A 14,594-nucleotide genomic window follows, 5' to 3' on the forward strand; every position below is an offset into this window, starting at 1 on the left:
AAAAGTGCCATCATTCATACGTCTGGTTTGCCCCTTTCAGGGTTTCTCATAGGTAATTGTAACAGAAAGTGCAAAATGCCATGTGGGGTATATTTGCTATATATATGGCGTATGTCCTGCACCTGTCTGTTTTGAAGAAGTAGAATAAATCTGGGAGTCATCTTTAGTAAAATGAAAAAAAAAAAAAAAAAAAAAGTTGTGGAAGTTGCTTGTTTTGCTTTCTGAAGAGGACTCTCTTTTTCACAATAATACCTTTATATATTGCATCAGCATTGCCATGCATTCATTCCCACAGGCTGTTCTGCAATCTGTCCCACTGTTTAATTCAACATATTTTTGCACTCTTGTGCTGGAATATGTTCTTAATTAGAACACAGAACACCATGAGTAACTGTTAACCATCTTAATTCTGGCTATTTAGGGAGCAGCCCTCTGCTCAGGCTGCAGCTGCTCGAACCACTATGGCAACAGCAAATTAAACTCTAAATTCATGTATTTGCCTGATTTCATTTTAAAAAGTGACAGAGATTCAGGTAAAAAATGCCATGCTTGCTTCTTTGTATCTCGTGAACAAATCTGAACATATTTTTTGTAAAAAAATATATGTGTTAAAAGGGTTTTGGACCCCAGGTATTCTAAGGTACTTGGGCAAGTTATGTTAAGGAAAACATTTTTTTTTTTTTTGTTAGAATATCTTTTTCTTGATAATCCGGAAAAGTTAATTCCTGAACTATTTACTGAACTTTCACAGTTAACTTCATTGTTTGGCATTTTACTCTCGCTGTTTTCATTTTTACAATCTTTTTCTTTTCCAATTTTGACGCACTTCGCTTTCCTGGACATAGCATAGCTGCAAAGCCTGTTAAAGCAATTTTTTTGGGTAGTATCATGCAGAGGATCTGCTTGGGTTAGCAACATTTATGATCTTTCAATGGCCATTTAAGTGTTCAGCAGCAGACTGACTTGGCACAGCACAGGCCCCAGGTTTCGTAGCTCTTGGCACTCTTTTCTCCATAGCCCCCTCCTACCTGTACTTGCCCTAACTGGGAAATGGAAATCTGCCCGCACAGCCCCGCATGGCATGATTTTAGGGAGCCGCGTGGTCCAGCGTGCCGGTTGCTCTCAGTATCCCCGCTTTTTCTCTCAGGCCTTCATTTACAGGGGGATAACGTTCTGCCTGCAAGCTACATGCGTTCCTCCCGGCGTAGGTTTGAGGATGCTGATGCATTTGCTATTCTAGAGAGGAAAACTTTCCATATCTGAAACCTGCCTGCCCATCATGGGCTGTTTCACTGGGATATTGCTTTGCATCTGCTGCCGGCATGGGCTCCTGCTCGTGGCTGGCATGGCTTGGCTGGTGATTCTCTCTGCTGCACCAGAATTTCCACTGATCGCTGTCAGGACCAGCGCACAGCTAAGAAACAGGCAATTTATTTACCTACCAGGCAAATGTCTGATGGTTTTGCTTTTGGTAGTTTGCATAGGTTTACTGTTAGATATATTTGCACTATAGAGCTGGGAGTGAGGCTCCAGAGCTTTGTCATTAAAGTTGTCAACAATAAATTGGAATTTCATAGCTCATTATTTTCATAACTAATAATTACAGTGGGTAAAATGTCACTGTAATTGCAGCTCTGTGTGTGTGTGTGTTTTCGTGTGCGTGAAAAAATGAGAATCATAACAAATCCTTACGTTTGGAATGTTGTTGGTGGGAATTTTTCAGGTTTTGGTACAGCCTTAAAAAAACACTCAGGGGCAGGGAACCGGTAGTTGCAGTGCAAGCGAAACTCACCCCTCAGAAGAGGGTAACGCCGGGGTGCCCACTCTTCACCTGCATGGGGAACTGGCTGGGAGCAAAGGGTCGGGCCCTGATGTGCGTAAAATGAAGCCAACTGCGGCTGTCCTTGCCTTTAAAATGGAGACGGGAGTCAGGGATGCCCATGCTGTGCAGCCAGCGGGCCCTTCGACTGTGCCTAGGGTCATTGCTAGGGCGAAGAGGGGGGGGATGCCAGTGCCGTCGCTGGGTGACGGTTGTCCCCCCCTCATAGCGAGACCTCTTGGCTGCAGGGGATGAAGGGTCTGGGCCCGATCCTGCATCCTCCCGCTCAAGGCATGTCTCCCGCTGGTGTGCGCGTGCCTTTGCAGGGCTCAAGGTGGCGAGGACGGGTGCGTAGGCAGTGGTTAGAGGATTTGGGGGTGGAGGTCTTGCTGGCCAGAGGGTACCAAGGGCTTTGTGTCACCCCCCAGTGAGCTTGCCACTGCTGCGGCACGGTGGTGGCGAGGGATTTTGTCATCATGGCTTAACTACAGCAGTGAGTCAGCTGTGGAAAACACGCGGCCACAGCTTCCCGAGCTGCTGGCTGATGTGACGCTCAGCTGGGCTGTCCAGCATCGTGAGGCAGTTGCCACCATGTCACAGCGCAGTGAGGCCCTGTTGGAGAGAAGCACCCCAGAACACTTGCATGTTTTGACTGGAGCTAAGTAAATTGTGACTTTTTGTTTGGTAGCATTCCATGGTATTGTCTGGCGTCCTCCTACACCCTCCTCATGGGAGAGGTGCCAGCGGTGAAGGTTTTGAGGCCAGGGGTGCAAGTTTCTAGTAGGTTTACGGTTTGCGTTCACCATTGTTTTGTCGTGTCCTCAGGAAGCATGGGGGGAGCTGAATCCTGCCCTCAGGCTAGGCTGTGTTTGGGGACACCTAAATGACTGCACGATTCTGTACCGGGAGGGTTAATCCATCTCGGACACTTGATGCTTTCCATTACTAGTATTGCTTAAACGGCTTGTGGAGACTGGTGGAGTCCACACCTGCATCCAGAATATCTGAAAACACGCAAACGCCACGGTAGCGGTCTCTTTAAAAGGAATTTAAGGCCCTGCACACAGAGCTCTCCTGGAACAATTGAAAACTGGTAGCCTGGCAGGAATTTCATGAACGTGGTTGCATGTTACAATGCGACAGACTTTGGCTGCGCAGCCCGTTTGTGTTCTGCTCACGCTGGAAAGATTGGGGAATGAATGCTTTTTTTTCCCCATGTACTGGGCATGTCGAGTAGCTGTGGAGAAAATACGTTAATAAACAGTCTTTATGTTCTTCTTTGGGAGTCATTTCTGAGCTCCCGATTAGAAATACAGGCACAGAGTGTGGAGTGGACATGTTGAAGCTGCTGAGACTGTGCAGCTCAGTGGGTGTCTGGTTGAAAGGCTCACGGTCTGCGCTGTACAGAATGGATGTGCTGGGTCCGGGCAGGTGGGGCAGGTAGGCATGGGGTTTATTTTTCATGCGGTCATGCGAAAATTCACAAGATATAAAGAAGCGCCTGTCTGGGAGAGCGCCTCGTGTGCTGGGCTTCCTGACAGTGCCAAGGAGCACAATCTCATTTCTTGGTCTGCCTTCCGTCCCTCCAGGGATCAAAAATGACTTCTGCTCTTAGCAGCGTTTTCAAAGCTTTGTTTATTAAAAGGGGAGGTCGGTAGGACGTGGGATGTAGCTGGGACATACTGTTGCAATGCTATCCAAAGCAGTTCCTCCTGTGTGATTTACATGTGAAGAAGCCTGGCGGGTTGCTGTGGGTTCAGGGACCCAGGGCTCTGCCTTTCCTGGCGTGGTGGTCGGCAGAGCTGCTGGTGTGGGTAAGGATGCTGTTCCTGAGGAAGGGCCACGGAGTGGTCACATAAGCTGACCTGCACACCGTTGGGACCCCTCCAGAGCAAGGGCAGCACTCTTGTCCTTCAAATCTGTGCTTGAAACTACTAGAAATGTTAACGTTAGAAAGGATGCATTTTGAGAAACACTTAACTCTCAAAACTGTGATATGCGTGCTAAAACCATAAAATGGGAAAAAGTTATGGCAGCATGTTTATCCCAGAGGTGCAAATAAAATACAGTACCTAACTTCATTTCGCTATGAAATGATAACAAGACGTAGATATTAATGACAGAGAGTTTCTGTAGAAACAGTAATTTGCTACAAAAGAGTCCAGCACAAAAAGTGGTCTTTGGTGTGATTTGTTTCTATTATTGCCGGTACTGCTGATTAATAACACACATTTTCAGTTAATTTTGGATCCTGGCATGCCCTTTAATCTTGCATTGTTTCTTTTGTCTTGCTATTACAGAAAAACATATATTGTATCTTGAGGCCCAATTCCAATTACTATAAGTTAATCTGTTAGGTGATAAAGCACTACATAGGCAGAAAATGTGTATGTGGAAGTGAAGATGTATCTTAGGATTTGCTGGGGTTTGGTTACCTTGAAATTATTTTCTCTATAAATCTCGAAGCATGTTCTCTGTCTATTTGTGATAACTAAAGCTTTGTTTTGGATGTTGTCCCAGGTATTATGAAACTGGGAGTATTAAGCCTGGAGTGATTGGAGGATCAAAACCAAAGGTCGCCACACCCAAAGTCGTTGAAAAAATTGCAGAATACAAACGCCAAAATCCCACCATGTTTGCCTGGGAGATCAGGGATAGACTCCTTGCTGAGCGAGTGTGTGACAACGACACCGTGCCCAGCGTCAGTTCAATTAACAGGTAAAGAGATCTGTCTGATCCCGGGGAGGGATGCTCCTCGGAAGCACTGTCACTGAACCCTCATTTAGAAGTGCAGCTTGCCTGGGTTTCCTGATGCATTTGGGGCTGGGGAGCAGCTGTGGGCTCACCTTGGCAGCCAAAGCGTTGCAGGTGATGGGCATTTCTTGGACTGGGCAGGTTCTGCAGCTGGCCTTTGCTTCTTTCCCATCCTTTTCTCGGTCTGTGAGTTGCAGTCCTTGCCAGTGATGATCCTGCGTGCTTGCTCTGAACGAGACCTTTGTTCTGCTTGATGGGGTGGGGGTTCAGCAGGATGTTCTTCCCCCGGGGAAAGCTCAGATGGCCGTTGGGTGGGCTAGCAGTCGCCTGGGGAAAGAGGGGGCCAGGGTGCCTGGAGGAGGGAACCCAAGGCACAGGTCTGAGGTACCACTTCTGTCTTCCTGATGCCTGCTCAGTGTTGCTGAAGGTGGCACCAGAACAGTGCTGGCCGTTACTGTCAGCATGAACATCACTGGGAGAATTGGGTTGGTAGCTTTCAAGTGCCTCAGCTGTCTGCTTGTTACATGGACGCACTTAAGTGGCCTTGAATTGCTTTTGTAAAAATGCAGGAGAATCTCATTTGGAGACTCAGTTCCACGTTTGGGAGTTTTGCCATGACCTCGCTGGGCAGAACTGGGCTCACAGAGGGGTCTGGAGCTATAGTGACCTACTGCTATCCCAGTTACACCTGTCCTTGCCTGCTTCCTTCTGAGTCGAAGAATGTCTGAAGCCGGTGTTAAAAAAAGCCCCAGTGAAATACTCTGTTATGCCTCCAGCCCTGCCAGACTGATAATAAGGGATTAATACTTGGAAGGCAGAGCACTTGGGCAGCCTCATGCACACCCACACTCCTGGCAAGCAGAGTCCTTTCATTTTCGCAGAGGATGCTCTGCGCCGGGCTTCGACCTCACCACGCTGGTGAGATGGTTTTCACTTGTGCGATTGAATGCAAATTCCTTGAATGCAGCTAGCTATAAAGTCCCATCTGTGTCCATGGACGTGAAGTAAATTGATGCAATATTCTTTTATTGGCTATCCCAACCTGATTTGCATTCATGGAGTTGCCGCTTGAGTAGCCGGAGTGGCTTTCCCAGCCTTAGTGGAGAGTGGTGTCTCTGCCTTGTTGAACAGAATGTTGAGTCATACGTTTGCGTGTTTAAGAGCAAAAATGGGTCAGTTCACGTGGAGCCTTCGCTGCTGCCTGGGAGTCCCTGACTCACTGAGGCTCCGGATCAGCATGCGGTAACCCTACGGACATGGCATTTTCAGTTTTAAAAAGGATTTGAGAAATAATGTAGACAGCAGGAAAACCGAAGGAAAATACAACTCTGCCTGACCTCAGGTAACTGAGGGCAAGCTCTGCTTCCATAAAGTCAACTTGAGCCCTGCCGTGTGAGAAGCATCGCTCCTGTGAGCAGACCTGTGTTTGTGCAGTAGGGCTTCAAGCATCCTCCAAAAAACTACCAAAAAGGCAATCATAGCTCCAGGGAAAAGAGAGATCAAGTAACCTCCAGTCATGTTTTGACACAGTTTCCATATTCTGCCTCTTGCTGTGTCCTTGTGTGGTTCTGCACTGATAATGTCCACACACCCACTGCCACTGCATTAGAAACCTGTTTCTTAATTCGCCACAAAGTGGTTTTTTTTGGCCGGAAATCTCATCCTTTCTCATCTGCTTGTGGCCGTGGCTAAGATCTTTCAATTTTCTTAAAGGTGTGTAATCCCTTTTTAGAAATACAAGCAATCTTTTTGAGTCAGTCTCTTTACCTGGATAATTGTTTTGGCCAGCCCGGGAGCACATCCTGAAAACCCGGACCAAACTGTCATGACAAGAAAGCTGCAATTCACGTCGGAACACTTGGCTTTACTGCGAAATCCTGCCTGTTCCATGTTGTAGTCCCTGTGTTTTTATCTTCACGGTTAAAATGAAGGGTATACTTCAAGGCTTTGCTGGTGGGGATGTCACACATCAAGGATGCAGACCCCTGCTCACGATGCCCGTATCCGCTGCCGAGATGCAAAGCCGGGGCTGCCCTGCCCCCATGGACCTGAACCCAACCGAAATCGCACAGCGTGGTTCCTGTCCCACAGCAAGGAGGGTGAACCCGAGGAGCTGGCGTTCCTGCGGCGGAGAGGGTGGAGTAGCCACCCTGCCACCCCGGCCCCAGCCTCCCTGCTGAGGAACAGGGACGCACTGGGGCTGAGCTCTTCCCTTCATGGGAGCTGTTCTGGAGAATGTCAGGACTACTGGGATGAAGTGCAGTCAACACATCCCTGCTGCTGAGGGTGCCTTTTAGCAGATGAATTTGAGCTGCTGCCCCCACATATGAGTGAATAATAACTATTATTATTAATTAATAACATTCATTAATATTAATAATAGGCCACTCTTCCACAGCAGGAGCAAGTCTGTGTGATTAAGGCTTAATTAATCATTGCGATTAGTTTTGCTCAAATAAGCTGAGAGCTGCCCAGCTGCTTCGAAGTGCTTCAGTTCTCCATCCCTCTAGAGATGAAGATGTTTATGTGTCAGAAGGCTCCGGACACACTGCCCTCGCCACGATGGCGATGAGGCCTTGTGCTGGGGCTTGTTTCCACCCCTGCTCACACAGGGTCTTATGCCTTCGGCTGCTTTTCCCCACCAAAGCTGCGTGCACAGCTCCCTCTGACCCCCATGCCAGGTTGGCTGCTGCAGCCCGTGGCCGGGGACCCATCCACTGAAGATAATCTGGTACCCAGCGGCTTTGCTCTGGGGCTGGCAGCTGGATGATGGCTTACTAACAGACCAAAATCCTGCCAGCCTCCATCATATTTGTCAGAGGGACAGCAGTGTGTCTTCTTCTGGGATGGGGCCAGGTGTCAGCAGTGGTCGTTCCCGTGGTAGCTCACAGGGTGACTTTTTTGTCCCTGTGAATGCACCCCCACGAGTGCACCCCCACACCAGCTCCGTCTCACGGTTCCCTTCCTTTCGCCACTTCCAAATCCACAGCAGGCAGAAATGGAAGAAGAGTTTGTTAGGCAAAGAGAGGAGACGTGTTTACTGCAGCATCACTGCTGCAAAAACAGGGCATCAGGCAAGGAGTTGTGCGGTGAGCAAGCAGCGTGCGTCAACGAAATACCTGTTTCAATTCTGCTGCAGTCGGTGGCAGAGCGGTGTTGTCTCTGGAGGTGCTTCAGACCCTGTCTTGTCTTTTTTTCGCTGTGCATCGGCAGGCAAGCACTTGGTTTTGCATGTCCCCAGCTCTGCTTAGCGGCTGCCCTCTGTCCTGCAACACAACACATGCCTTCTACTTTATCTGCATCTCTGAATTCTTCCTGGTTAACAGCACTGTCCCTTAGAGCAGAGGCTGTCCCCAGCGATGACGGTTCGTTTATTCAGCTTTTAAAATTTGCATTTAATCCAACGCATTTTTGTTTTAATAATAATTTGGGCAGGCAGGTCCTTTTCCCAGGCGTCCCATGTTCCGTGTGAGTACTGTACATGGGGTGGTCTAGGGACAGCCTTTTAAATGGATCCCAGCACCCAAGGGTGCACATCGCAGCCTGCTGGGACTCAGAAGTGTCCAGCCCCCTGAGGAGGGGGTGCTGGTCCCAGCAGGTGCCCAAATAGCTCTGGATGTCCTTTCCTGGGCGATAAGGACTAGGCCCTTAAAGGCACTGAAGCACCAAACACTGCAGCATCCTGAGGAGCACGCAGTCATCCCAGTATCCCTAATAACAGGGGTCGGGGACAAAAACATGGCCGTGAGTCGACCTGCCAAACTTTGATCTTGCAGCGGATGATGAAGGGATAATTAGCGGAAAGGCATTTTCGCGTTCATGCAGGTACCCTGAACTGAAAAAAAAAAAAAAAAAAAAAAAAAAGTGTCTGATGCCCCCTGCAATTGCGTGCTTAATGCTAAGTAGTCATTTCTTTTCAACTGCGCACAGGATCATACGGACGAAGGTGCAGCAGCCACCCAATCAGCAGGTCCCAGCCTCCAGTCACAGCATAGGTAAGGAGAACTTATTTTTTTTTTTTTTTTAAGATTAAAAAAATAGTGTAATGGATAACAAATATTCTAAAGAACTTTTAATCATTCTTATGGACAGATAATTCTGCATAAAACACTTCAGCACACGTGCTAATGCGCCTTCTTTGTCATTCTCCAAGGGCTGAACATAGTAAATGAATTTTATAAATACTGCTAAAAGGTTTTGAATTTTACTGATTATTATGATAAATAGCTTTCACCATGAGACAGAAAATTGAAATCTAAACCAAAAAACCCCCACTAATGGGGGTCTATAGAATGTCAGATAATTAAAGTAATAAATCAAGAAAGGGATACTTATTCATAACATTTTCTGCATCATTAGTCAGTAAGTAGTTTTGAATGTGTTTTTTTTCATCTATCAACCATTCCTTCCGTAATTCTTTGTGCACTTGCAGTCTTGAGTGAAGCAAAACTTTCCAAAACTTTATTTCAGCCACAGACCAGCAACGCTGTGCCCCGTGGCAGGCGATGCTGGCAGAGGGGGTCCCTGGGAGGGGTGGCCCGTCTGCTGCGGCATCTGCAGCCCTTCGTGAGTTTGACGGTGTCTTTCTGGGGGGACTGCTCTGCCGTACCGCAGCAGGGATGGAGGGGCTCAGTCTGGGCTCAGGGATACTTTCTAGTTCTGTGAAAGCTGCCAGGGCATGGGTAGGCAGAAGGGGGGGTGGGATGGGGGCCCTGGCTCCCCTCTGCTTTTACAGTGGCGCTTGTGAAATGGGGAAGTGCTTGCTGCTCCCTCCCTGGCGAGGGTGGGCTGGCACTGAGACCCAGAGCGTGGGCACAGAGCTGCATGAACTCTTCGGGCTTGTCAGAGAAATCACGCTGCAGCCCCATGTCCTGAGCCTTTCCCCCTGGGAAATGCCAAAAGACTCTTGGAGGGGAAAGCATCCCTCATTTCCCTGTGATGGCTTAAAGGCTGCCTCTCCTTGAGGAAAACGAAGGCAGAGAAGAGAAAACTTTCTCAGAAGTTGGGGTTGATAGAGGCAGCAGCGGTTCCAGACGCAGGTTTGCTCCCTGTGGGCTTTGGCTGGGGGTGTGGTGCTGCAGTGGACCCCAGCCCATGCTTTGGGGCTGGCGGGGCTGTGCCAGCGCAGGCTCAGCCTGTGAGCTATGGAGGTGAGAGCAGTGCTCCCTCCTCTGCCTGCTTCCGCGCAGCTTCGGGTTCCCGCAGCATCATGTGGACACAGCATCTGCACCCCTGGCCAGCGCGTCCTGGCTTGTGCCAGCCGTGATGAGTGACCCCCACCTTGGCTGGGCACAGCTCGCACCCTTTCCTCAGGGCTCTGCCAAAGCGAAGTGGATTTAATTCCTATTTCGAGGAGCCTCAGGGCCTTTCCAGCTGTGTAGCACACAGCTGGCCATCCCTGGGCAACCCCAGATGTCTCTGGGGATCTTCGCTGGCTGGAGCCTGGTGGCTTGGGCCAGCAGGATGCAGGCAGCAAACCAAGCATAGCGAGCGCAGGCTGCTCTGCTCCCGCAAGGTTCCTGCCCCGGGACCTTGCTGGGGACGCTCCTCTCCCTGCTCCGTCTGCCTTGCTGCAGTGGCAAGGCTGGTGTGTTGTCTGCCAGCATCCACTGGCCCAAGCAACGCGCCTTCCCACCGTGCCACGCTCAGGATGGGGCGACCAACTGCTAAAGAAGAGCATCGCCCATCCCGCAGCGCATGGCCCCAGCCCCTTGTGAGAGGGGTGATGGGTGCCCATGCTCCTGCTCCCACCCCTGCACAGGGCTGCTGCAGCACGCGGCTAGGCTGGGCTGACTGGGGTCCTTCCAGAGCCGGGGGGGGCCACGGTGGCCGGCAGAGTCCCAGCCCACCTTGGTCATGCTGTGGGTGCTGCTGGCTTTTGGGTAGGCTCGCGCTCGTGTTGTCCTGCCCGCTGACCGCCTGGCCTTGCCTTGCAGCCTCCACGGGGTCCGTCACCCAGGTGTCCTCCGTCAGCACTGACTCCGCTGGCTCATCCTACTCCATCAGCGGGATCCTGGGAATCGCCTCCCCCGGCACTGAGAGCAACAAGCGCAAGCGGGATGAAGGTAGTGGGAGCTGTTTTCTAGTCAGGGGGGCATGCACCACTGCATGACCAAGAGGGGTGGGATGGGACCGGGGCAGATGCTCTGTGCATGTGATGCGATGGAACCGTGGATGTCCCCCATCACCGTCTGCTGCGGTGGGGTTTGGTCCTATTTTGGCTGGCCTTTAGCAAGGTCACAGCCAAGCTGGGGATGTTTGGCATGAACTGGTGGCCAGAGGCAGGACCTCTCCGAAGAGCAGGGGCTTGTCTGTGTGTTTCAGAAAGCGTAGGTTGTGTGTCAGTTTTGAACCAGACCCTCCTCCTGAGTGGGGAACATCTCCCTCCTGCCAGAGAAAAAGGGAAGAGTCACCAATGTGTTGACTCTGTGGCTACTTGAAACATAGAATGTCAGGGAGGCATCTCCATCCAAAAAGAGACAGACAATTGACAGCAGAGCTGTCTGCTGGTCTGCAGGTCCCCCTGGCACCAGGATGCTTTTTGTCGGTCCAGAGGTGGAAATGAGCATGGTCTGGTTGGGGTTGGGTATTGCCAGTGCTCCTCAGATCCTGCAGGGTTTCTGGTCCTGTTTTTGTTCTGCGTCCTGGGTAGTTTCCTGGTGGAAGCACTGCTTTGGAGAGAAGGGAAAAGAGGAAAAATTCTGTGTTGGTGCCTTATGAAAGCGCCTTTAACCTAGAGCTTCCCTTTTGTTTAGTAAGGGCTTACGGAGGCGAGTTGAGGCCGTGACCGTGGACACATTTGCAGTAGCAGAGGGGACACCGGAGCCTTGGTGGGGATGCTGTGGTTGGGGCTGTGGAGAGCACCTGGAGGAGGGATGGCTGCCCACCCTGTGGCAGCACCGGTGGGCTGGGGGTCCCATTTGTGCTTGGCAGGGGTGGTGCTGTCCTGCCTGCTTGGTCAAGCTCCTGCCCCTTGCTGTGAAGCAGCTGTGGTCCCTGGCTCCTGTGCTGTGCGTGTGGGTCCAGCGCCGCGCTGCAGCCAGCGTGGGGCTGCATCCCTGTGCTCCCTGTGCCCCGCCCCCCCCGCCACTGCCTGGCCACACAGGGATGGAGTCATGGGCAAGCAAGTGGGCAGAAGCCGTAGCGGCATTAATTGAAGCGGTGGGGAAGGCTGGCTGAAATGGGGCAAGCAGCCTGGCGCAGGAGCTGTGCAAACAGGGTTGGGTGTCTGGCTGCACTGGTGGAAGTGCCCAGTCAGGTCATGGAGCAGTGCTTGTTTTACTTCAACTGGGGGAAAAACTTCAAGAGGTTTGTGGGGCCAATTTCAACCTTGGGGGGACTGGACCGATGTTGGGCGTGGAAAACTCGCTCTGTTCAGGTACTTGCTGAGTATGCCGTTGTTGTTACTTAACTCTGCGATTGTACGTCTGGTATTTTTTTCCAAATCAAGGCCCCAGGTGCATAGATAAATACATGCGTTCAAACAGGTAGGGTAGAATTTTCTGTTTTATCAGCCAGTTCAGGAGAGAGGCCAATCTGTGTTGAAACCACATGGCTCTGTCACAGCCCTGTCCTGAGGCACTGGTTCCTGTGATTACAGAAGGCTCTGGTTTAATGGTAGAGCAAAGAATGAAATATTTCCTTGGGAAGAGCTGAAGCAGAGCTGAGAAATTCCCCAGCTTTTGCCAGTTCACATTGAGAAGGGAGCACGTGATTTCTAAAACAACCGCATTGTTTTGGCAGGATGACTCATGATTTTCGAGCGCATAAGCTGGACAGTAATGCTGTCCTCAGCAGACCATTTAAACTGCTTTTGTAATAGGCTCAGGGCTACAGATTTGGAAGGGCGAAGTATTAAACAGATACTTCGACACCTTTGTCTGTTTGATGGGATCCCCGGGGGGGTCCATAACCCCTCCCTTCCTGCTCAGCACAAGGTGCCTCTGCATGGGTGGGCGCAAGGTGCCCAAGGAGCCATCCCAAGCTCCAGTGCTGCAGGTGATGGAGAGGTGGGTCACACACGCTAGCCTCTAACGTGAGGAAGGGAAGCACGTCATCTAATTATGGCCTGTATCATGATGCAGATGCACAAGGGGGCAGAGTTAACTTTACCATTTGCCTGACTTTGGAGAGCTGATAAGAGACTACACCACCTCGCAGCGTCTCTTGCGATCTCGTGCTGTTTCTCGGTAGCTGTTGAAAGGTGCATGCCCGCTGCCGTACTTCCCTGTGTACATCTCTCGGAGCCCTGAGCGGTGCAGCGCTTGTCCTGTGGTCCTGGCTCCCCTTGGCCAGGGAGCGAAGTGGGGTGGACTTGCCCCGCTAGCTTCCAGCTGCATGCTCGGTGTGATTCATGACTTCGTTTTCGTTCTCCTCACTCTTGCCATTCTTTTAGCAGATGTCCCCAGTCTTTAACCCAGTGGGGAGCTCGCTGGGTAGCAACAGGGGCAAACCAAATCATACAGTCTTTATTGGTTTATATAGCTGAAGGTGTCATTTTTTTTTTTTTCCCCTGTTGTAATACGGACTTCGAGCAGATGTGCCTTCGTGGGGGATCGGTTCCTTTCGCTTGGGGTTAAAGGACATGCTACTGGAGACTGACATAAGAAGCAGGCTGCTCTGTAACAAGGCAGAGAGATACAGTCGGCCACTGCAGCCTCGAGCAGCAGAAGCTGCTGGGCAGCAATCGCCCTGTTTTGCAGAGCCCACCCCTCCTTCCCCCTTCGCTCCTCTCTCCCCAAGCCCTGTGGGCTGCAGAGCTCTGCAGGTACTGGGGAACTGGCAGAAGGGCTTAAGCCCAACAGAGCGATGCTCCTGGCATGTTCATGCCACCCCACCCGAGAGGGACCCTGGAACAAGCGCACGTGGCAGAGGCACAGGACGTGGCTCTCCCCCTGAGGTCTCATCGTAAGCTGGTGCTGTCCCTCCAGCGTCTCTCCATCAAAGCAAGGCAAAGCCCAGGGCTTGGCTTCCACGACAGCTCCGTGCTCTGGAAGAGGCACACTGTGTCCGCTGCTCCTTTCTAAGCCTTTTCACCCCCCCTGGAGCGAGGGGAGCATGTGTGTGGGGGTGATGCCAGCTGCTGCAGGGACAAGCGTGGGCACCGCTCCACTGCTCAGCTTGGGTGCAGCCACGATGGCACGGAGGGTAAGAGCATTTCCTCTAAGGGACACAGGCTTTGCTAGACCAGTCGGTCTGTTTTCCTTCCTCGTGGAGGTGCAGCTCGTTAGGGCAAAAGGCTGCGTGCAGCAAATACTGCAGACGGGCAGGAAACGCTGTCAGAAGCAAATCGAGCAGGACACCCTCCACAAAGCACCGTGCAGGACGTAAAGTGGCTGCTACCCACCCTTTCCTTCTTGCTGCAGAAGAGTTTTGGCAGATGGAGATACCTGCACCTAACAGCTGCACAGACCATATTTCAAATTCACTGCTGTGGAGTCTTCTCACTGGTGGAGGCTTTTGGGGAATTGAAACCGGACTAGCAATAGACCTTCACTCATACAGGTTGTTTTGTTTCCATCGTCACCAGTCATAACCCTGTGTTGCTGTTAGCATCTGGTGTGATGATGTAGGTGCTTGTGTTTTGTTTTCTCAACTGAACTCTTTGAAAAATGCCTTGCCTTTAAACGCAGACTTGGTATATTTAAAGGCTGTTTGTGTCACAGTCTTCTGCCTGGGAGGATCAGCCTCCAGCAGGGACAAGGAATGAGAAGAAACTGGGGATGGCTGCAATCCAATGTCTTATAAAACCGCCTGATGTTAGAAGCACCATGTTTTCACACAGTGATGCCCCAGGCTGGGCATGCCCTGGCCATCCCAGCAGTGCTGACCTGCACAGCCAGCTGGAACTGGTTTTCGGCTGACAAAGTGTTTTGTACTGGTGAAAGTGGGCATGAGCTTGCCAAGCCAGCGATGGGTCGGGGGGGCAGAGAGACTGGGAAAAGCAAAGCAAGCACGACTAAACACGAGCGAGAACTAATAATACGGGTAGTGTTTCTGCCTTTTGTCTCTTGCCTCCACA

The 14,594-nt window shown here is 51.0% G+C and overlaps 1 protein-coding gene across 4 annotated transcripts in view; it reads left to right on the top strand.

Moving 5' to 3' along the window:
* Window positions 1-14,594, top strand: part of LOC130141888 (paired box protein Pax-5-like) — a 151,708-nt gene that overhangs the window by 9,225 nt on the left and 127,889 nt on the right. For all 4 annotated transcript variants that reach the window (XM_056323179.1, XM_056323178.1, XM_056323181.1 and 1 more), the window contains 3 exons: window positions 4,340-4,537; window positions 8,504-8,568; window positions 10,510-10,638. In XM_056323179.1, the coding sequence (XP_056179154.1) occupies window positions 4,340-4,537; window positions 8,504-8,568; window positions 10,510-10,638 (392 nt within the window). The remainder of the gene's footprint in view (window positions 1-4,339; window positions 4,538-8,503; window positions 8,569-10,509; window positions 10,639-14,594) is intronic.

This window comes from Falco biarmicus, chromosome W (genome assembly GCF_023638135.1).
Source record: "Falco biarmicus isolate bFalBia1 chromosome W, bFalBia1.pri, whole genome shotgun sequence".
Taxonomy (NCBI): Eukaryota; Metazoa; Chordata; class Aves; order Falconiformes; family Falconidae; genus Falco; species Falco biarmicus.